Here is a 23,240-nt window from a genome sequence, read left to right on the forward strand (position 1 = left end):
AGACCTTTTTCAGAACTGCACACATGTAAACAGCACATGCAATGCCTGGGCAAGTCTCTAAATATATTTCTTCACTTCTAACAGGGCTAAAAAGATCTAATTTGTTGCTAGGGTTTCTTGGCCCAAATCCAAGACAAAATGACCTTGTCCTTGAACAATACAATAGGATCTCGTGTCCTCGGAGGCTCTCTGTGAGCAAGCACTGAGGAAAATCTTCCCAAGAGATAAGTTTATTTCATCTCAGGAAATAGATCTGTCATAATAGACAAAACGAAGATCAGATAAGAGGAGGAGGAGTTTTAACCTCTGAGAAGGAGTCCTAACTTACCGTCTATAATTAGTGCTCCGGCTATTTTTCATTGTTACGGGCAACGCATCAATCAAATGTTAAAGAGCCACCCTAGCCAATGCAAACAGACAAGGTCAAACTGCTGAGGTGGGAGGCAGCTTGTTCTTTTTTGTTTGTTTTCTCAATTGGGTTTTCTTAAACCTGGTCTCGTTAACATACATCACACTTACCAAGCTAGATCTTCAGATTACAGTCTTTCATCTCTTACCTACCAGCAACTGAACCTAGCGCTCCTCTCTAACACAGGCCCTGCCAACAGTGATGAGTCTGCTGCCCTCGGATCCCTCTGTATCCTCACTCTGTGCAGCCCCCTGCTTTGAGTCCCACATGTTACTCTGCCAGCCTTGAAAAGCCTTCTTTATTCTTAACAGCTGACAAACAGTTTTAAATTCCAACCATACTCACAACACATGGCACACAAGGGGGAAGAACTCATTCAAGGTGGGATTTCTCATGTCTCCATAAAAGCCAAGCCTCTTTCTAAGCACCAATTAGAAGAAATAAGAATATTAAATGTTACGTAGTGTGTGCTCCTGAATTCCTACCACTGAGACAGAGCACCAACAAGACTGAAGAGAGATGGAGGAAGTCAGGCCAAGCAAAGTACAGCGAGTCAAGCTGAGAAACTGGAAAGGAAAGGGGCAACTGCTTGAAATTAGACCAGCTTGCCTGGAATTTTAAAAGCATAGAGGAAAACCATCCAAGAAGGGATGCAATACCTTTTTAAAAGGGCTTTAGGAACTTACAACATAAGCCAAGCCATCCTTCATCTTCTTGGCCAAGGAACACATAAAATGTCAATGTAATTCAAGTACTTGGGAGACTAAAAAAGAGGGTCTTCACCCCACCCCCAACAAAGGAAGAGAGAGGAGAGGAGAGGAGACTAAGGATGAGATGTAGCTCAGGTGTTCAAGTGCTTGCCTAGCATCCATAAAGTCCCAGGGTCACTCTCCAGTAGTACATGAACTAGGCATGGTGGTCCATGCCTATAAATACAGCACACAGGAGGACCGGAAGTTCAAAATTATCTTCTGCCAGCCTGAGATATAGGAAACCCTGATTCAAAATAAGAAGGAAAAGGGAAAGAGGAAGAGGAAGGGAGGAGAGGGGAGGGGAGGGGAATGATGAAATGGACCCTATGGTTCACACAAGTCACAACTGCATAGATGGAGGGAGATGGTTCAGTGGTAAAGCTGGGTCACTCTGGCACTAACAGGAGGTAGGAACAGCAAAACGTTTCTGCTTTCAGTGGAGCCAAGAGACTATGGTAAGGTAATTAAAAGTTATAAGGGAACGGCTAAGGAAACTAAGACATGAAGTTTGTTTCAAGTGTTAAGCAGCAAGTGAGAAGAGGTGGCTCCCACCTCCTGTCTCAGCTACTCAGGAACGTGAGGCAGGAGGATCACTTCAGGGTTAGCTAGGCTACACAGCAAGGTCCATACTTGAGGCTTAAACCAATGATAGATCCATAGTATGAAAGAGCTGGGGGTTGGGAGGCACACAGGGGCACAGAAGGCCAGGAGGAAGAAACTGGGATCCATGACATCCTTTCCCAGCCATCCCACTCCAGCCTCAAGGTAATTCATTTCAAAAAGGAAAGACGCAATCTTAAGCACGCCAAGCAACATGCAGTTGAATTAGGTACTTTTGACCACAGTACCACCGCTTTTATAAGAATGGTGACTGCAATGTCATGTGTACCAAGAATAAAGAGCAGGTAAAAGGCCAACGCTGTTCTAAGTTTTGTGCTTCATCTGTTAACACTGCGGTCAAGGTTATATACTTTACACACGTGTGTAAATTACAGGCCATTTGGCCACATGAGGGGGGTGTTCTAGACCTAAGTTTAATGCAAGATAACGGCCTAGGCTGCAATGATGAGCAATGCACATTCCTGAGTCCTGTGTGTCTTTTTCTTTTAACTTCAGTTTCTTCGTTTCTAAAGGCAATCCTACATCTTTCTTCGGGCTCTGTTGTTGGAATTCAGAAAGATAATGTGAAACATGGTACCTGACGTGCAACAAATGCTCAACAGTGGCAGCGACTGCAGTGATTCCTTCCACATAAAGCAGGCACTCCCTTCAGTACACCACCTTGTCCTACTATTTAATCACAACTTGCAGTATGGATTAAGGTAAAGACAAAACGCTGCATAAATCAATAATTTCTGTAAAATTTTTCAAATAGAAAACGGGTTTATCAGTTTGACAGTAGCAAGGCCATTATGTTAAAGTGGCCAAATTGAAGGATTTACAGAGTTTCGGAGTTGCCTCAAATTGTAGAAAGTCTTAAAAAGCTGATATACTGAGTAAAGGAGACATTTTGTTTAGTTGATTTTAGAAACAGGGCTCACTATACAGCCAAGCTGGCCTCGAACTTGCAACCCTCCTGGCTTAGCATCCCGGTGCTGTTACGGGTGTGCACCACCACACTTGGCTTGAGTAGAGACTTTTAATGCTATCCCAGCATTTTCTCCAATTTCCAGAGAGTGTGAAAGCTTTTCCCATACAACATGGATTTGCAGTTATTACAATTATGGTTTTTTTGGTAACACATCTCTGAAATGTGAACAATGCTATATTTTCAAGATCTCACAAGGTATCTATATTTACAAAATGGCAACATTCCTTCCTACAAGGGCCAACTAAAAATCATTATATGAAATTAAAGCAGCCGTGTGCATTGATGGATTTCTGTAATTGTCTTCTTGTTATCAGTGAGGCCCACAGAAATGGGATGGAGATGAGAAAATACACAAAATTCAAATGTTTTAAAACCTCAAAAGGTTAAATAAGATTTTGCTAATCCAAAAATCCAATTAAATGAGAACACTTAATAGTATTGACTATGCATGGGCTAAGCAACAGAGATGTCTACTGAGTGAGGCAGAAAATAAAGAATAACACTTGTATGATGTGGAAGATTCTTCCAAAACACTGTTAATGGAGTCCCCTAAAACTGTTTTCATTGTTGTAGTACCACACTTCCTTCTATAATCCAAGTGGGGACGGGAGCCATTTAAACAGCCACAGACAGTACAGAGAAGCAAAACCTGAAATAGTTTTGAATTTAGTGGAAATGACTCAACTGAAGTCAGGTATGACATTTTTCTGGTATAACAGCATAGGAGCAAAAAAGAGCCTTCTTGTCTATTCCGCTCACCACTATGGACTGAACCACCACTGCCTGAGAACCAGAGTTGTTTTCTCTGACCCAGCTCCTCATGCATTCTGAAGTCTGACTGCCAAGTGACAACATGTCAATCAGAATGGATGAGACAATGGCCAACAGCAAGACCTCAGAACCACAAGTTGCCCGCACCCTGTATTCTGTGCCCTGGGTGCAAATCCCAGCATTTCATTTAGTGAGATATAAAGTACTTAATGGAAACAAATCGGAGTGTAGAACCACAACTCCCTGTTAATGCGCTGATATTTGGTGCTCTCTATTAAAAACAGCTCATTTTCACACAACTTTAAGAGGTTTTCCTTCCTTGACCCATCAGTGATGCTAATAATTTTCTTTGTTAAATGTCTATTAGGAAAAATGCCACCCCTTCCCATTTTGGGAAAGGTTACATGAGAAAGGTGCACAGTGAGCCTATGATCTAAATCTTCTGATGTGCCTCAAGTGCAGATTAACAGGCATTCTTTACCTGAAAGCTGTAACTACCAGGAGCTAAGTGACAAAGACCTGGACTAAAATCCAACTCCAAGGGAAGTTCTCTTTGACAACCTTTCTTCTGTGAAATGAGGTGAATAGTTGCTCTTTTCTAGATGAGGTCTGAAGAGATTTAATCAGGGAAGCATGCCTAGAACCCCCAGCAGGACAGGGCTGGGAAAAAAAACAAAAACAAAAACAAAAAACCCACAGCACTGAAATCTGCCAGCAAGCAGCTCCAACTGAAGAACAAGAAGCTCATTCACCAGGTGAGGCGCCACCTCCGAGTCACAGCACCTAAGGAACTTTCCTACATCCAACTGAAATGCTGATCACTGAGTGACGACAGAACCCATTACATTGACAAACCTAAACCTAAATACTCTAATTCATGGCATCCTATTTGCTAATTTTCAAGGCTTGGGTGGTTTACACGTATGAAGTTTGACGATATTGCATCACTTCTTAGAATACATGAAAGCTAATTCCTACATCATAATGTACAGGCCTAGGATATGTAAGAAAACAGTTCTAAAATGCTTACATATCTGCCTAAACGTGAGCACTTTAATTGTTACACACACACACACACACACACACACACACACACACACACACACATCAATGTCACAAACTGGCAAAAAAAAAAAAAAAAAAACCTTGTGCCATGGTGACACAAAAGTGTCACCACAGGAGTGCACATATTCCTGGAACAGGAGGCTCTGACCTAGAGTTAGACACAGAAATATGTTTCTCACAAACAGCAGTTGCTGCCTGTGGGATTTCAGCAAGACAATCGCATAGCTGACTCATGGGACCAATTACAAAGGAGCAGTCATTTCTTTCTGTGGCATTAAAACAATACAGTGTACTTTCATCACCCATTAACAAAGGTTAGGAAGTCAGAAGTGGACCACCGACGGTTTTATTACCAAATCAATAGCCGAAGCCCCCCACCCTCCCGCCCACCTCCACGTGCATTCCTTGCCAGATTCCCATGGGCCGGAACCTCTCATGATGTTTCACTACATTCAACCAAAGAAAGGTTTCTCAAACAAACTGGCTGGGCCTTTCGTGAGAACTACATTATTTTCTAATGAGAAAAATCAGCTGTCCAATATTTCTCAATGCAAGTGGTCTTGCTTAAATAAACTGTTGGTCTCAAGATTTTTAGAAATCACAGCAAAATCACAAGAGCAAGCGAGCTGAAACTCACCCTCCTCCCTCCCCTGAGCAGACTATCACTACCCTCTAAAGCACCGCTTCCCCTGGAGAAGAGCAACGCTTGCTCCTCTGTGGAAAAGCTCCCTGCCTGCTCCCCACACTGCCTGCCCCCCAGCCGGGCAGCCTGGGATGCCGGCAGCCCCTGGATACTTACGGACTGCTTCTCCTGCTGGCCCAGCACTCCATGGCTAGCAGGCGCGGCCAGTGGTTTCATAATGAAGAAACATATGCTGAACTGAATTTACACATCATGAACCAACCTCTCACGATGGCAAGTCACCCTCCACAGCATGAAATTAAAAGAAAAAGGGGGAGAGGAAAAAAAAAGAGGGAGGAGGGAAAACCAGGCTGCAGCTTAAAGTGTCACTACTGGTGAGCTTAAAAACCCTTCACACTTGGAGACAGAAAAGGAATCAGAGCGACAGTGCTCGGCTCCATTTTTATCACACTGAAACTCTAACCCTCCGAGCCTCTGACAAGGCCAAGGGAACCTCACCCGGCCTTCAGGCTCCTGAGAGAACAAGATCATTTCTGAGGCTGAAGAACGAGAGGCAAAAGAAAAGGGGGGTAAAAGCTAAAATGGCTGACTGCACACAGATTCCTCTCCAAAAGGCTTAATACAGAATTATATTAGCCAGGGTGGTGAAAAGCCAGTCTCTAGCATTCAGCCAAGCATTGTTAACACTCTTGTTTCATTTGCAATCACACGTACAGACCCCTCCAACCAAGGGAAAAAAAGAGAGAGAGAGAGAGGAAGAGGAAAAAAAAAATCAGGGCAGAGCGTGTGAATCAGGACCTCCTCCCTAGCTGCTAATGATGCTGACAGTGGTGACCAGTGATCTCTGTCCCACTCCAGTAACCAAGTTTGCACAATTAATCTCAGCGGTATGACACTGATGGACATTTAATGGAATGATGTCTGTCCCTCACACTCAACACAAGCATGCCTGCGAGCCGGAGTCACTGACAGAAACACAGCACATGCACACACACACACACACACACACACACACACACACACACACACACACATGCAATCTCAAGAATCATGAGTCTGAATGCAATACACCAATATAATTACATTATTGTGCTTACTTTGGAGGACCATGGCTGCAGGCAGTTGGCATAGCAACGCACAAGGAAAGCCATTTCCTGGGTAGAGAAAGCTTCCTTTTCTAAATAAAAAAAAATCCCTCTTAGGAAACCAACGGCATTGCTGCTTCCCGCAGAAAGCAAGACACTGTAGTCTGTCTCTTAACCTACAAGGCTCACACTCGATGTGGTTCTAGTGATGTAAGTGGGTTTCTCTCTCACCCTCCCTCTCCCCATATACGCTGAAATATTCAGCTCCAACGGTACACACATTCCTTAAGGCTCGCCCCCTCCTCTACTTAACCATTTCACTCATTAAGGTAGCGATGGACAAATCAGATAAAGTAACAAGCTCTTGCCTGTATTATATCAGCGGCTGTAGGTTAAGCAAGTCTCAGAGGGATGGAATCCATTGATTGCTGACTCCAAATAATATCACTGAAGACAGGGTGGGAAAACGGAGCAAGGACTTACTTGAACAGCTTTGAACTAAAATATGATTTTTTTTTTCCACCAAGGTGGGGAGAAAGGAATCAATGTGACCTCTACCCCACCCTCCATTATTATTGTGCCATTGTAAATTAGCATGTCTTAAGATTTTATAAAATGCATGCTTAGCAAGCTTTGTTAAATTTAGAAGATGAAATCTTCACACACACATGAGCACACACATCACACACACACACACACACACACACACATACATACACAGATGCACATATGGTCTTGTCAATAATATTATAATAAACCACCTGGTGGGTTTTTTTTTTTTAACAAACCAAACTTCTATAGGTAGAGCTGAAATTAAATGAAGATACATCATTCTCTCACAAACTCTTCATTTCACCCAGGCATACAGGTTTACCTGGGAGGCTGCATTACAGCCGACAAGGAATAAGGACACTCCCATCAGCCCTCACAATCAGCTCTACCTTTGAAAGGTGGAGAGGACAGAAAACAGTTACAGAAAATATGCCATCTTTAACCGTGGCTTTGGGCAATGTCAGAGCTTCCTACTGGGGCTCTGGTCTATCTGAAGACTGCATCCATCCTGTTCTTTCTTCCTCTTCATAACAAAAGGCAATTACTCTTTCCAACAGTGATGGCAGGTTCTTCTCCTTTCCTCCGCCCCCTTCTTAGACTTCTTGCATTACTCATCTGATCTCCACAGATTTGAACAGACTGCTCCCAACCAAAGGTCTGCCCATCAACTTGTAAACGCCCATAGCGCTCCTACCCCAAACACAGAATTAAACCAGGCTCGTCCTTACACCCCATGTTCTCCTATGTCTACAGTCTCAGTCCTTCCCACACTTCACAACCCAATCTTGCAAAAATTCATTTCTGCTTTCACTGTTTTACCCAGTGTAAAGCATCCTAGGGGTGATGAGGATCAAAGGCCACTTTGATCTGATACAGATTCACGTGTGTTTGAGTCACCGTCAACATCGGATACCCATCATACTGTTCCATTCGACTATCTAGTCTTCTCCTGTGCAGGTCTCTCTTGATCTCTGCTACCATCCCATTCTAGGAATTACTTTTTTTGCCTTCAAAACCACAAAAAATCAACAGTCTGGATTCACTATACATACTACATTTTCAACCCATTTGCCATATTCTTTCCAAGTCTTTGAAAGCCAAAGGCTCGTCATTTCACATCTATCCTCCATCTTCTATGATCCTTGTACAGATTAAAATGTGCCACTGTACCCGACAACAACAAAATCATCACAGTTTTCCAAGATTTACACACTTTGGGCGGGGGAGTCAGCTCGGCGGGTAAGACGCTTGCGGCCAAGCCTGACAAACGCAGTTTGGTTCGCAGACCCACATGGCAGAAGGAGAAAACAAGTCCTCCTCGCCGCTCCATCCGGGAACTAGGGAGCACACAGGCAAATGTGTACACACACACACACACACAATAAATAAACACATTACATACTTTTTTAAAAAAGATTTACATGCTCACACCTGCTCTAGGTCTCTTGGGTTTCTCTTGCTTCCTGGACGGGCAAAAAGACCTTAGTAGATGACTTTCTCTACCTAAACTCTCTCCTTTTGTGTCTCGCTCCATTTCAAAATACACCAATTGGTAAAATGTTCTCCTAGGGTCACCACGAGAGTAGTTCATCTTAACACAGTTGTGATTTTATTTTCTGTCATGATACTATTTCAACCGTTACTCTACTTCCCCACACACACTCTAAGCCCAGGATGGCTGCTACCATGTCTGTCATGTACAACTCATGGGACTCAGAGCCCCAAGCATGCTTTACAACATGGCCACCTACAACTGTGTTGAACGGATGCATCAAATTTTTAGTGACTGGAAATACACACTGGGAAGATCATGTTTTTATCCTTCAGAAAATTTCAAATAGTGTTCTGTAACAGATGTAATTCAAAAGCAAATGGCACCAAGACCGAGGAATTCAATGAAAATCCACACAAAAATGCACAGGTTAGAAGTGGTATCTATATCCACTAGGACATGACTCAGTCTTCAAAGGTAGCACACACTAGAGCAGAGTAAACAAGGAGGACAGTGGGCTAAGCGGAATAAACCCGTTAGGAAAGAACAAATGCTGTAAGCCACTCCATTCTGAGTGTCTAAGCTAGCCAAATTCTTAGGGACAGCCAGGATAGGTGTTCCCAGGTGCGTGTGAGGGGTGGGTATTGATTAGTTATTGATTAGTCTGAGTTTGGAAGATAAAAAAAGTTCTGAAGGTAGATAGTGGTAACGCTTAAATGGCAATGGGAATTACTGAACTATATACTTAAAGAGGTAACTTAATTGTCACACGCACTTATCACAACATGAAGTGGTTGACTCAAGGCCTAGACAATCAAACTCCACATTTTTCATCTAGCCCATCAATAGCCTCATGGTGGTGGTGTCTTGCCTTACAACAGGAAGGCTTCCCACTTACTGTCAGCTCTCTCTGGAAAAATGTGTCACTTCTTTCAAGAAGGAAACTAACCTGATAGGAAACCTGAGAGATGAAGTAAGAAAATCACACGTCCTTAGGTCCCAAAGCTCCTCTGTGCTGGGACTCAGCATGACGGCTTCAGGGTCTGGCTCCATGCCCACAACATTCATACCTTCAGACGTGGTTCTGACAACTTGGAAACCAATACACTGACATAACTAAGTCAGGTACTAGCTAAGAAATAAAATGAGCCCAAGATTAGAAGAATCCTCCAGTACAGATTTTATATGAGCACGGCTAAACCATGAGACTGGGATATAGCCTTGACCTGTGTTCTATCTACCCCATCTCTTAGCTGTCTAGACTTAGAAACATTAAACAGATCTAGGAAAAACAAAACAAAACCCTTTCTGCTGTGTCAAGAACTGAAAACTTTTCAACTCTAGTTATAATGTGAAGCAAAAAAAAAAGCAGAGATCACAGTTCCTGAACCTCCCTAATGGAAAGGCATCCCCACTAAATGTAATGCTGTTCCACTCTTTCTTCTAATATAGTCACCATTTCTAATTACTCAAAAATTGAGAAAAATAGTCTGTTCCTTTTATCAGTAACTAATACTCATATTTGGAACTTACTTGGTTCTTACTATTACCCACCACTCACAATAAACTTTACAAACAGTTAAGCCCAAAGGATACAAGAAAATGATACATGTATTTTTTTTTTTGTTAGAAAAGGTGTGTAAGGCACAAAATTAGAAGGTTAGAAGACTACAGAGGTCTAGTTTTAAAATCCAACTATGTCCTAGCAGTTATGCATTGATTTATTCCCTCTTCTTATGCCAGAGGGAAAAATTATGGAAGCTGAGGAGAAGGGAAGAAGGAAGTCATCCTTGAAAACTAAAAAATCAGAATTTTACAAATCTGATTCCTAATATTTCATTTTTCCCTAAAGAAGTGACATTCAAAAATACTGTGTTCTGCTGCTAAGGAGATGGTTCACCGCCAAGAGCATTGCTTTGAGAGCATGAAGACATGAGTTTGGATCCTCAGCATGGCCTTGTCTGAAACCCAAGTTCTGGGAGTGGAGACCAGCAGATTCCAGGCAACCAGGTGGGTGGTTTGCCTTACTGAAAATGGGCAGTTTCAGCATCAGTGAAAGACCCTGTCTCCAATGCTACTACCATAAGTTTTCAAAAAGAAAAACTGGGCTGGAAAAACTGGCTCAGTGCTTAAGAGCACTCACTGTTCTTACAGAGGATACAGATTCAGTTCCCAGCATCAAGGGTCTCACCATCACCTCTAACGCCAATTCCAGGGGACCTGATGCTCTCTTCTAGCCTTCCACAAACACCTACACTCACATTGTAAACATAAGCTCACACAGGCAGCACACACATGCATTCTCAAACTTCCCTCCCCCTCAAGTACATCTTTCAAAAAGGAAAGATTTGGAGGTGGGAGGTAGTACTTGAACCTGGCACCTTGCACATGCTAGGCACACACTCTACCACTTCCTTTTATCTTGAGACACGGTCTGAAGATCCTCAGGCTGAACGTGGACTTACTCTGTTGTCCAGGGAAGCTTTGAATTTGTGATCCTCCTGCTTTAGACTCCCAAGCAATGGAGATCACAGGGTTGAACCATCAGGTCCCTCCTGAGAAACCCTTTAAATCTTAATCGTACATTTTCACATAATCTATTTCATCCTTGAGTATACTTCAGATTAGTCTTTCACACATCCCACTGGAAGTGGTCACAGAGTTAATCTATAAAATGGTGCTTCCAATTCATTATTAAAAATAACTTGATTATGAAATAAAATATAAAAGAAGTAGGCACATTGCCTGACACCTAGAAAATGTTAACTAAATATCTCAGTTGAATCTAAATTAAATGCAGGCTTTAAACCCCCTGGAAGCTATGTCAGAATTATCTCATGGAGTACACATAACAATGGCCTGACACTATCCAGAGACATACTCTGAAGGAATCTGTATTTTAGGTGGTTTCTCTCTTCAAAAAATAAAGCTTCCTGACAACAAACGATTTACATTGCAGGTGACTCATAACTGAGAAATTAAGGTGGTAGCCAACCTGTAATTACTATGTTCCACATTCATATACAGCACCGTAAAGAAAAAGGTTAAACGATGAGAGTGTGGAGAGCAGAGAAACAGGAACAAGGCCGGTGAGTCACCAGAATTTCCAACACTGGACTTTTAGAAATGCACTTGTTGGAAAAGTGAGCAGACTTCAATAGCAGATTAAATAAGGCTTACTTCATTTCCTTGAACCTATTTTAAGAAAAGGCCAGACCTCAACCTTGCAGTGTTCAAGGTTTCAGAGGTGGAGTCCTTGAACACTGACTGAAAATGCCTGAGAGCCTTTCCTCCAGCACAGGTTTCACACAGGGCTGCCTGCTATATTTCATAAAGCTGACAGTCCAAACATGTAGAATTATACCTTCCCTGCTAGTCTCCTATACTGAAGTCCTCTGTGACTAATACATTTGCATGAAGACAATGAGCCACTAATGTCCGCTCTGTTTATTTAACAAAAACAGGAAAATACTGCATTAGGAACTGTAATATGGGTTAGCTGAGGTCCTGGACCATCGGAGGATTTTTATTTCTGATAATGTCATAATGATCCTAAAGCATGATACACAGTAGTTGTTCAACCAAAGTATAAACACCTAAACGATTCCACTTGCACTTCACAACTAATGTGTGAAGTTACTACAGTCCTCAACATGAGGAAATGGGCATACATTCGCTGGGTCACTATAAATATAACTCATTTAATTTTTTAGCAAAATTAGGGGCTTTATACCCTGATACGTAAAAAGAGTAAGGAAACCCACATTTCAGAGAGATTAAACGTAAAGCTCTGCACTTAGAGAAGGAAAGTTTTAGGGAGGTGGACAGGGGTGTCTATAAAACTGATCTAGCCAAGAGGTTCTGGACGTGTCAAGCTTGATTACTGAGAACCTAATATAATTACAGGCTATATCATCAGATGTACGGTATCCACAGCCAGGAAGACAGGATATTCTGCTGTCATTTGAGCTGAAGGGCTGTGTGAAGAGCAGCAACCCATCCTAGCTCTCCTAGCCTAGGAAAGGCAGTGTGTAAATGTTGTAGTCTTTTTTTTTTTTTTCTTTTTCCTTTTTGGCTTTTTGAGACAGTTTCTCTGTGTAGTTTTGTTGCCTGCCCTGGATCTTGCTCTGTAGACCAGGCTGGCCTCAAACTCACAGAGATCTGTCTGGCTCAGTCTCCCAAGTCAGGGGTTAAAGCCGTGCGCCACCACCGCCTGGCATGCTGAAAACACCATAGATATTTAGGACAACTGTAAGGAGCTGAATAGGTTTAAGGAAGAGAATGCACTTAGAATGCTCTTTTAATAGACCTGCATAGCAGCTGTATTCGAATGGAATGGGGTTTTATCACCTGGAGCTGGCTTCTGGGTTAGGGATGGAGGCATGTATCTACTTCCTCAGCTTTAGGGCCTCATCTGGTACAGACCTGTTAAGGCCCCTCGTCTCTGTGAGTTCCTGCGTGCCTTAGCTGTCTGTGTTAAGGTTTGTTTCCCCCAAATCCCTCCCACGCCCAGCAGGAGATGGCCAACACTAAAGAAACTCAGTGGTATCTTTGGAGGTTCTTTGTCTCATAACTGTGTCAGGGGATTGTTTGTGACCTTACAGCTCTTTTGTATGTACATTATAGTTCCTGGTTTTATGCTTTTAGGGGGTTCCTGTGTGTGTGAATGAAGGTGACTCTGCCTCTGTATGTGTTTCTCCTGCTTTTGCTTTGGCTCTTTTTTCTCCTGTTTGTTTTGTCCTATCCCGACTTGTTTTTTGTTTTATTTTATTTTATAATTATTCCTTGAATACCTGTTTTTGTTTTCTAAAGAGTCAGAAAGGGTGTGGTTCCAGATGGGAGAGGATGTGGGGAGGAACTGGGTGGAGTTGAGGGAAAGGAAAGCATGATCAGAACATACTCTATAAAAAAAATCTACTTTCAATAAAAGAAAAATATAACAGAAATACTAAAAAAAAACCCTCATATTGAAATTTTAAATTAATTTTTATTAAAGAAATAGAAAAATGAAATAGAAATCCATTTGTATTTCTTTTAAAAGAGATCTAGAATTTAAGCTAAGATTATGTGCAGGTAAGTTTCAGCTAAACATTAGGAAGGGTTTCTTTAGAATTTTTTTAAGATGATGTTTCCACTCTGTCGGCCAGGCTGCTATTGAAATCAGGGGCTCAAGTCAAATGATCCATCTCCCTCAGCCTCCCTAGTACCAAGGATTTCAGTACAGGATAAGCTACCGTGTCCAGCTTATACAACAGATTACTATTTAGCTCTTTCCTATAAGAAGGAGTAACTGTTAGGATTTTCTAAGTTTTCACTCTGTAGCATACAGGAAGATACAAGTCTGAGACACATTACCTACAGGACCATCTCTCAGATACCAGAACTCACTGTAACTTGAAATCTTAGAGCAGTGGTTCTCAATCTTCCTAATGCTGTGATCTTCTAATACAGCACCCCATGCTGTGGTGACCCTCAACCGTAAGATTATTCCATTACTATTTCATAACTGCAGTTTTGCTACTGTCATGAATTGTAATGTAAATATCTGATATGCAGGATATCTGCTATTTGACACCCAAGGGATCATGAACCAAAGGTTGAGAATCACTACCTTAAAGAATAAATGATGGTAGTTATGGAGAAAGGCAATGTATGAACGAACTATATTACTTAAATGGTCCAATTGGGAGAGTCTTCAAATCCTAGCCATGTTCTTAAGTAACATGGCTGTAACTGAACACCAGGGAGTAGCAAATGAGAAGACAGAGCACTACGAAACAGGTTAGAAGAAAAGATCTTATTGATGTAAACTGGGTATTTGTTTTAAATAGTATTGAGACTGACCCCCAGGCCTTGTGCATAGTACACAATAGCAATACACCAATGCATCTCTCCTTACTTTCATTTTGAAACATTCTCATTAAATTGCCCAGGCTGGCCTTGAACTCACTTTGCAACCCTTACAATCCATGAACTTGTTGTCATCCTGACTCAAATGCCTAATTAGCTGGAACAACAGGCCTGTACCACCTGGCCTGGTTATAGAAGGTTTTTAGCTCCCTGCATCACTTGTGTTCTTTCAATACTCTTAAATTACCTAAACACTTCTAATATTTTCTATGGAGAAGCAAGCAACTTTATGAGAGGTATTTTTCATCTCCACAAGCAATGACTAATTCTGAACAACTATACACTATTTAAGAATCAAAGCATATACAAGGGCAGGGGCATAGTTCAGTTGGCAAAGTACTTGCCTTACAAGCATGACGACTTGAGTGGGATTGCCAGAATTCACATAAAGAAGTCAGGCTTGGAGGCACATGCTTATAATCCCTGTGCTGGAGAAGTGGAGGCAGGTGAATGCCTGGGGCTTTCTGCCTAGCAAGCCTACTCTACTTGGCAAGCACCAGACCCATGAGAGCTTGACATTCCCTCAGAACTGATGAGGGGTGGGTGGAGGGAGGGAGGGAGGGAGGGAGGGAGGGAGGGAGGGAGGGAGGAAGATGGTGCCTGAAGAGTGGCAACCATGGTTACCTTGACTTACACACACACACACACACACACACACACACACACACACACACACACCACAACACACATGCACTCACCCACAAGCACACTCACTCAATAAGAATATACCTATGAGAAGACTTTCATCAAGACTTTTTACTTTCCCTATTATAGTGCTGGTGCCTACATTTTAAGATATGCCAGTTAAGTCATCTCTTTGTTATAAAGTGCTACTACTTACTAGTAAGAGCTCATTCCTGTATTGGAATGAATTAGAAAGGTTAAAGGTGAGGGGAGAAAGTAATTTATGGATAGTCGGGGGGGGGGGGATTTTGTAACAAAAAAAACAGTGAGTGAGCCAAAGCCTATCACTGCACAAAAATAACTGTTTCTGCAGGTTGAACAATTGAATGATGGTGTCTATTTCTTTAAAAGATACTTAAGTAGTAAGCATCTAAACTAGTTGAATTAATTGACATTTATCTCAAATCAAATCCTAAGTTTAAATGGTATTAAGAAACAGTGGCTATAAAATTCGTTTTTTAAAATAAATAGCCCCCATAGACTGGGAAAGGAAAGGATTCCTGTCTGACTCCATGACTAAACCTTTACTACATGTAGGAAACCATGGAGAACAGACATATCACTTCACCTACTGCCCTCTGGGAGCTTAGCTCCCAGAGAGGGCGATTTTACCAAGTGTGAACTGAGGACTCAGCTGACAAACGTCTAACAGATCTGTACATCATAAACACTCAGGAAGCGTCATTTTATTCCTTTCAAAATCATTCTAAATGTCTCACGCACTGAAGGTTGGACTAACTCAGCAGTTAATGTCTTATAGATGGCTGGAAACAATACCCTCACACTGATCTCCTCATACATAACCGTTAGTGCAGGTAGACCGATACCACCACTCTTAAAAGTATCAACGAATGTCAGGTCTGCAGGTCTGATCCAAGAGTATCCACATAAAACCCAGGAGACCTCATGTTTGTTTTTTTTTTTTTTTTAAAAAAAAAAAAAAAAAAAAGCATAAACTATGGGATACAAGATATCATTCTCAAGGGGTCTACTGGCTTAAAATTTTTATTTCTTTTTGTATTTACTATTCAAACTCAAAGACTTCATGAATACTAGCAAACAAACAACCTAACTATGAGTTACCCCCTCCAGTCTGGAAAATGACTATTAACAGACAATTCTTTTTATTCCTAAACAACTTAATATTTATAAATAAGAATCCAAGTACTTTTCATAATGGTTCAATGGCTCTCATTCTAAAAGATGATTACAGCAATTTTAAATGGAAGCACTAATCAATGGACGTCAAGGTGTTCCAGCCCTTCTGTCTTAATGCTTAAAAAAGAAATGACCGAAAAATAACTTAAAATACAGAGGATCACTAAACAGAAAATCTTTTATATGCTATAGAATTTTTAAATGCTTTTCTGAAAAATGACCACATGTTTAAGACTATGTTCAATCCTCTCTCACATACATAATGAACAAAGCCACACACTTAGTGTCTCCCTCCCCTAACTACTCAAACAGAGCATTTTAACTCCCATGTAATTACTTATACAGTCAGCTATACTTTGAAATGAAGCTGTCCCCTATACAATGTTGATATTTAGAAACAAAGGATGATTACTAGAATATTTAATCCTATGTATCCGTCAGTTAGAATTAAGAAATACTACGAGTAAGTGTACATGTACATCGGACTCAAGGAAGCTATAATACTGTAACCTCTCCCATGGAGCATTACACAAAGTAACATACAAACATAAACAATGCATTGGGAAGAATGCCACAATTTGTTGAGTCCACAACTGACACCCAAAATGTAATGTGAACAGGACTAAATACAAGAGGCCACAAGTGAACTTCAGAAATTATCTTGGCCAGTTCAGCAAATACCTAGACTGTTCCTCATAGGACAGGCTTACTGAAGAGCTGCTTTAGAGGAAACATAACCAAACCTACTTTCCTGTCAGGTTGTGTTTAATAGTAAATAAATGGTTCCTTCTAGGACATAAAGCAAAAGAAAAGCACACTGAATCAAAAATTTAAAATATTTGCCCATCAATTCAATGGTAATAATAAAAAACAAAGCCAAACACTAACAAGACAGCAATACTAAGATCAAACTCCTAGAAAAAAAAAATGTATTATTTACCAAGAAGCCAAAGCATGGGGAAGAACAGAGTTTACTTAAAATAGAAATTTTTCCAAAGGAAGAAGGGTGCATTAACCCTCCCCAGAGGCATCCCTTTGCACAGGGAGACACCAGATCCTGAGGAAAGGCATGGAGAGTGCGACCAGCCCCTTCCAAGAGTGGCTCTGTCCTCTCAGGGTTTATTTTGCTTTCTAAGCTGATTATGAATCAGTGTGGACTGCAGGGCACAGCACAAGCAGTTAGACACACTTTGTGATGACAAAGGAAATTAGCCGCCATGTCTTAACTCAGACAAGAGGTAGCAAAAGACCAACGACAGCATCTTCACACAAAGGAACAAGAGGGACCCTCGGAAAAAAGATGATGACATATTCACAACATGGAATAAGAAAGACTGAAAATAGTATCCATTAAAACCACAGTTCTGGGTTGGTTTGCTTACCATTCATTCGTTTGTTTGTTTATTTAAGTAGAAACAGCCTGTAATAAACTAGATTATCCTGAACTGTTCAAGATCATTGTTTAAATTATTTATAGTAATGGGTGGTGTATGCAAGGACGAATTAAAACTAGTTTCACTATGCTGACACATTGTTTTTTGAGACAGGGTCTTGCCATGTAGCCCTTGCTGGCTTGGAACTCAACTCTGTAGATTGGGCTGTCCTCACATTCATAGCACGCCCTTGCCACTGCCTCTGGGTACTAGAAGTACAGTAGTATACAACTACACCTGGTGGCACACCCCTGCTTTAACGCTTACTCAACGGCTGTGGAACAATCCTTGTATACTGTAAATAGGTATATAACTCTCATTGTTAAAAAGCTGACTGGCCGATGGCTAGGCAGGATTTTTGGGGCAGAGAGAATGTTGGGAAGAAGGGCAGAGTGTGAAGAGTTTCTCAGTATCAGGAACAGACACAGAGGGAAGCAAGATGAACATGCCATGCTGGAAGAAGGTACAGCCATGTGGCAGAGGATAGAAAAGAAATATGGGTTAATTTAAAATGTAAGAGTTAGCTAATAATAAGCCTGAGCTATCGTCCGAGTATTTATAATTAATATTAAGTCTCCATGTCAATTATTTGAGAACTGGCAGGTGGGAAAGAAAAATCTGACTACACTCAACAGATACCTCACAGGTCATAATCATCACCTTAAATGGATAGCTTGAGTCTAGAGATTTTCAGGGAGAAAGGGAGTTCAAAAATAAGATTCCTAAAGGAGAAAAGGCTCTAAATAGGAGACACCAAATAAAGTAATTAAAATTTGTATGTAATAGTTACAGAAAGACCTTTGGTTACACATAAAAAATGTATGTAAAACAGTGTTCTAGTTTACTTTCTATTACTGTGATAAAATACTAACCCAAAAAGCAACTTGAGGAGGAATGGGTTTATTTGAGACTTCAGTCATTATTCCAGAAAATAGCTTACAGATATGCCCACAGGCCAATCAGATGGAAGCAATTTCTCAACTGAGGGAGGTTCCATCTTCTTAGGTGATTCTAGTTTTGTGCCAAGTTTTACCCAAAACCTAACTAGTATGAACATATTACTCAACATTAAAGCATTGCAAAATTTTAATCCCATTCATATTTAGCTCAGGATCTTCTTGTTTCTGCCTCCTACACTGTGTAAGGAAATTAAGGGAAAAAGAAATAAAATGGAGGAGTCATTCAAAAACAAACAGGAAGGGCCCAACACATAGCCTCCAAGAACAGCCTGGTACAATGTTCTGATACCATCTTCAAGAAGTAAACAACCTATGTGGGGCTCCATGGTTTCATTGTCATTGGGCTTTACAACTTGTGTGTGTGTGTGTGTGTGTGTAGTACCTCCTAAGATGATAAAGGGAGAGACACTGATTGCATGTGTCCAGACACGTGCATGGCTGCACAACACGCTGAGCCATGCTCCAACAGGTGTAGATTCGGGACTTGCCAGCCCCCACAGAAGCTTGCACCAGTTTTTCTCTTTAATTTTTAGATTTATTTTATGAGTATTTTGCTTACATGTACATCTGTGTACCACATGCAAGCCTGGTGCCTGCAGCAATCAGAAGAGGGCAATCGATGCCCTGGAACTGGAGTTATGGACAGTTGTGAGCCGTTGTGTCAGTGCTGGGAATCGAACCTGTATCCTCTGCAAGAACAAGTATTTTTACCCTGAGTCATCTTTCCAGCCCATGAGTCAATTTCTTTAAGTCAACCAGAGAGCCTCCTTTCTTTCCCTTTCCTCTTCTCCCCGCCTCTCTCTCTCTCTGTCTCTCTCCCTCCCTCTCTCCCTCCCTCCCTCCCTCCCTCCCTCCCTCCCTCCCTCTCTCTCTCTCTCTCTCTCTCTCATTTGCTTCTTCTGGAGAACCTAAGTGCACCATGCAAATAAAAAGGAAGGAAACAAAGAGCAAAAATTCTAAAAGAGTGGTTCTCAAAACAATGATCATTGCTCTGTTGTCATCCACACTCACAGTAAAAACAAAAGATGAAAAAAAATGAAAACTACATCATACAACATGTCCCTGATGAAGCAGTAACAGTCACTATCTTTTCCTTCGATATGAAACAATGGAAAGCACTCATATAGGCCTTTTGTCACACTCAAAGGCGTCATGGTTTGGTTGTCTCAAGGTATAAACAGCATACTTATTTGAGTTCTGAGTGTGGCACAACCCCTGTCTTAATAGAACTCATTTTTATCCAAACAAAGCAATTCAGACTTGGGTAATCTGGCAGAACTTCCTTTTCTTGGGTTTTGTTTGTTCGTTCTGGTTGGTGTTGTGGGGAGGGTTAATGGTTTGTTTTGTTTTTTGGACAAAGGTAAAGTCTGAAACCATCAGAACCTTGTCCATGCTAACCACACACTGCCACTGAACTCTCTATGGCAGAATGAAAGATCTTTGGGGTACATGCCCAAGAGTGCTATAGCTGGATATTGGGGCAGATCAAGTCCCATCTTCTTATGGAACTGATATTGAGAGAGCAGTATTTGTTGACTCCTGTTATTTTGCTTTGTGTGTGTGTGTGTATGTGTGTGTGTGTGTGTGTGTGTGTGTGTGTGTGTGTGTGTGTGTGTGTGTGTGTGTGTTTCCCCTTTTTTTAATTTGCTGGTCTAGGATTGCTCTTTGGTTTTATCATGGACTGTCTTTCTTTCTCCATCTATGGATTAGGAGTCTGAGCTGGCATCTGTGGTCTCTTAAGAGTCTGTAGAACATCTGTCCAGGCCTTTCTGGCTTTTAGAGTCTCCACTGAGAATTCAGGTATGGCAGCTAGGCCTTTAATCTCAGCACTTGGGAGGCAGAGCTAGGTGGATCTCTGTGAGTTCAAGGCCAGCCTGGTCTACAGAGCAAGATCCAGGACAGGCACCAAAACTACACAGAGAAACCCTGTCTTGAAAAACAAAACAAAATTAATAGGTATGCCTTTATGTGTTACTTGTTTTTTTCTCCTTGCAGCTTTAATATTTTTTCTTTGTTCTGTACATTTAGTGTTTTGATTATTACGTAGTGAGGGGACTTTCTTTTCTGGTCCAGTCTATTTGGTGTTCTGTATGCTTCTTGTACCTTTATAGGCACCTCCTACTTTAGGGTAGGGAAATTTTCTTCTATGATTTTGTTGAAAACTTTTGTGCCTTTGACCTGGGTTTCTTCTCCTTTCTCTATTACTATTATTCTTTTGTTTGGCCTTTTCAACAATCCCAGATTTCCTGGACATTTTTGCCAAGATTTTTTTTTTTTTAGATTTAACATCCGATGGATCCATTTCTTCTATCATGTCTCCAATGCCTGAGATTCTCTCTTCCAATTTTCAGGTTTTGAACTGTTTTGTTCATTACTTTCCACTGTTTTGTGTTTTCATAGATTTCTTTAAGGCATTTATTCATTTCCTCTTTAAGGATCTCTCTCTTAGTTATAAAGGCTATTTTATGGTCTTTTTCTTGCGCTTCATGAAGCTTTGTTGGAATACTCAGGCCTGCTATAGTAGGGTTGCTGGGCTCCAGTGTGGACATATTATCCTGGCTGTGATTGACTGTGTTGTTATACTGGCATCTAGATTGTAATTCTAGGTGCTGACATCTGGTTTTGTCTTTGTTAGGTAGGTGTTTTGTTTCTTGGTTTCTGCTGCCCGCTCTGGTTCTTAGCAGACAGAGTTGGGTAGCTATGTGTTATCTGGTAGGAAATTTTTCTGGGATCCCAATAGTTGTAGCCACTGTGGGTTCTGGGTAAAATGTTTCTGGGTATTGGGAGCTGACACTTAAGAATAGGAATGGGTTGGTGGGGTGGGGCTGAGGGGTGCACAGGACGGGGGATCTGCTTAGTCAGTCCCCTAGAAATGGGGGCAGAAAGTTTAGAGAGGCCATAGCAGAAAGCCTGCTACAGAGCTGAGGATGAAACTGGGGAACTGGATTTGGAGGAGCAGAGGGAGAGGTGAAAATCAGCAGTTGGCTTACCTGCTTCCCTGGTCACAGTGACCTGTGGGTTGCCTGGGACTAATTATTTAAAAAAAAAAAAAAAGACCTTAACAATATTCTGTCCTTTTGTAATCATCCTTTCTGCGTCAGGCCAGATTTTCTTCATGTACCTTACATTCTTCAAACAAAAGAATGTATTACAACAGATCCACACAGATGAAGATACGAGAATAGCACGCATTAGTAATATATTATTCTTATTTTTGTTTTATAAAGTACTTAGGTGTCTCTTTAAAGAACACGGACAACTTGTTACCCTTTAGACATTTCTTTTTAGATTTGCTTATTTTATTTCATTTGTGTGGGTGTCTCACCTGCAGGTATATACGTGCATGCAGTGCCTGAGGAGGTCAAGAGGTCATCTGATTCCCTGGAACTCAAACTATGGGTGCCTGTTGGGTGCCATGTGGGTGGGAACTGAACCTGGGTCTTCTTAGCTGCCCAGCCATGTCTCCAGCCCCACTAATACCCTTTTTTAAACTGAGGAGTGAATAGATACTCTCATTTTTGTTTGTTTGTTTTTTGAGATAGGATTTCTCTGTATAACCCTGGAACTCGCTCTGTAGACCAGGCTGGTCTCAAACTCAGAGATCCGCCTGCCTCTGCCTCCTGAGCACTGGGATTGAAGGTGTGCACCAGCACTATGGGGCTGTATTTCTCCCCTCATTTTAAATTTCCAATGAGGTGGATGGTGACCTGGAGAGCCCGGTGTTATCAAAAGCTCCTGGGAGGCCTGAGTAAGACTTACGGGCCCAAGAGTCTGAAATGTCAACAGTTTAGGAAGGGCTACAGCCAGACAACCACCAGCCTCTCTGCCCCTTAAAACCACCCAGTTACCAGCTGGTGTTGATCTCTGTAATGGAGAGTGCTGGACTCAGAAGAACCCTCGGACTGACAACTTGCTGAAAAGTTAGCTGCTCTTCCGATCTCATCAAAGTTGGTACATGCTAAGTGTCAGGTCAAAGGTCACTCCAGAAGAAAACAAACTGAAGCTGCCAGGTGCTCCTCAGTTTAGTAAAGCCAGTGTCAAGAACAGGAAGGTCAAGGCTACTCTGCCCATCCCACTCAGCTGGTGACATATTTACCACAAACAAAGGGCAAAAATCACCCTTTCTCTAAAACCTTCCCTTGGTATTTCCCAAAGTTCTGATCATTTCCAGAGCCTTTTCAACTTTCAACTTTTAAAGTTTCAAACTTCTTACACAAAGTACAAAGATGCTTATAGTTAATGAGAAGGAAATGCTACATTTTGAGGTTTAATCTGTTTCTTGGGCACTCAAATGCTGTCTGGATTGTTCTGGAGCTCACTGGTTTACTTCTGCCCTCAGATGTTTCCTTCTATGCGCCCCAGTCTTCGGCATCTGAATTACTCCTCTACTTATCCAAATCCGTAATTCCCATTTCAGGGCCACCTGGTCTCTGCTTCTAGTCTAGGCCACATCACACCCAAGCACCACCTGTCTTCCGCCTGAGCCCATACAGTCCACACAGAAGCTCAAACTACCTCCATTACATTCTACAATAATCTCCCCCCCAAACCCATTTTTCAGTCTACGTGAAACTGTAAGATCAGAAAACATAGCAAAGAAATGGATAAATTCAAATCAGTTCAAAATCCACTCCAGAGTTACTTAACATTATCAAGAGGTCTGTTTAAAAGCCATTAAGACAGCAAATGTAATGTTACATACTGCTTATTTTAAGCAAGAAAGATCACTGAAAAGG

At 41.5% G+C, this 23,240-nt stretch overlaps 1 protein-coding gene across 8 annotated transcripts in view; it reads right to left on the minus strand.

Moving 5' to 3' along the window:
- The window catches only part of Rapgef2 (Rap guanine nucleotide exchange factor 2), a 243,942-nt gene that overhangs the window by 91,178 nt on the left and 129,524 nt on the right, over positions 1 to 23,240 (minus strand). The window contains exon 1 of one of the 8 annotated variants that reach the window (XM_028880103.2): positions 6,329 to 7,000. The exons of 6 other annotated variants lie outside the window; for them this stretch is intronic. In XM_028880103.2, coding sequence (XP_028735936.1) covers positions 6,329 to 6,382 — 54 coding nt within the window. In that variant the 5' untranslated portion in view covers positions 6,383 to 7,000. Of the gene's footprint in view, positions 1 to 5,387; positions 6,248 to 6,328; positions 7,001 to 23,240 lie in introns of those variants that run through there. One more of the 8 variants, XM_028880102.2, reaches the window with a different exon arrangement.

This window comes from Peromyscus leucopus, chromosome 6 (genome assembly GCF_004664715.2).
Source record: "Peromyscus leucopus breed LL Stock chromosome 6, UCI_PerLeu_2.1, whole genome shotgun sequence".
In the NCBI taxonomy this organism is placed as follows: domain Eukaryota; kingdom Metazoa; phylum Chordata; class Mammalia; order Rodentia; family Cricetidae; genus Peromyscus; species Peromyscus leucopus.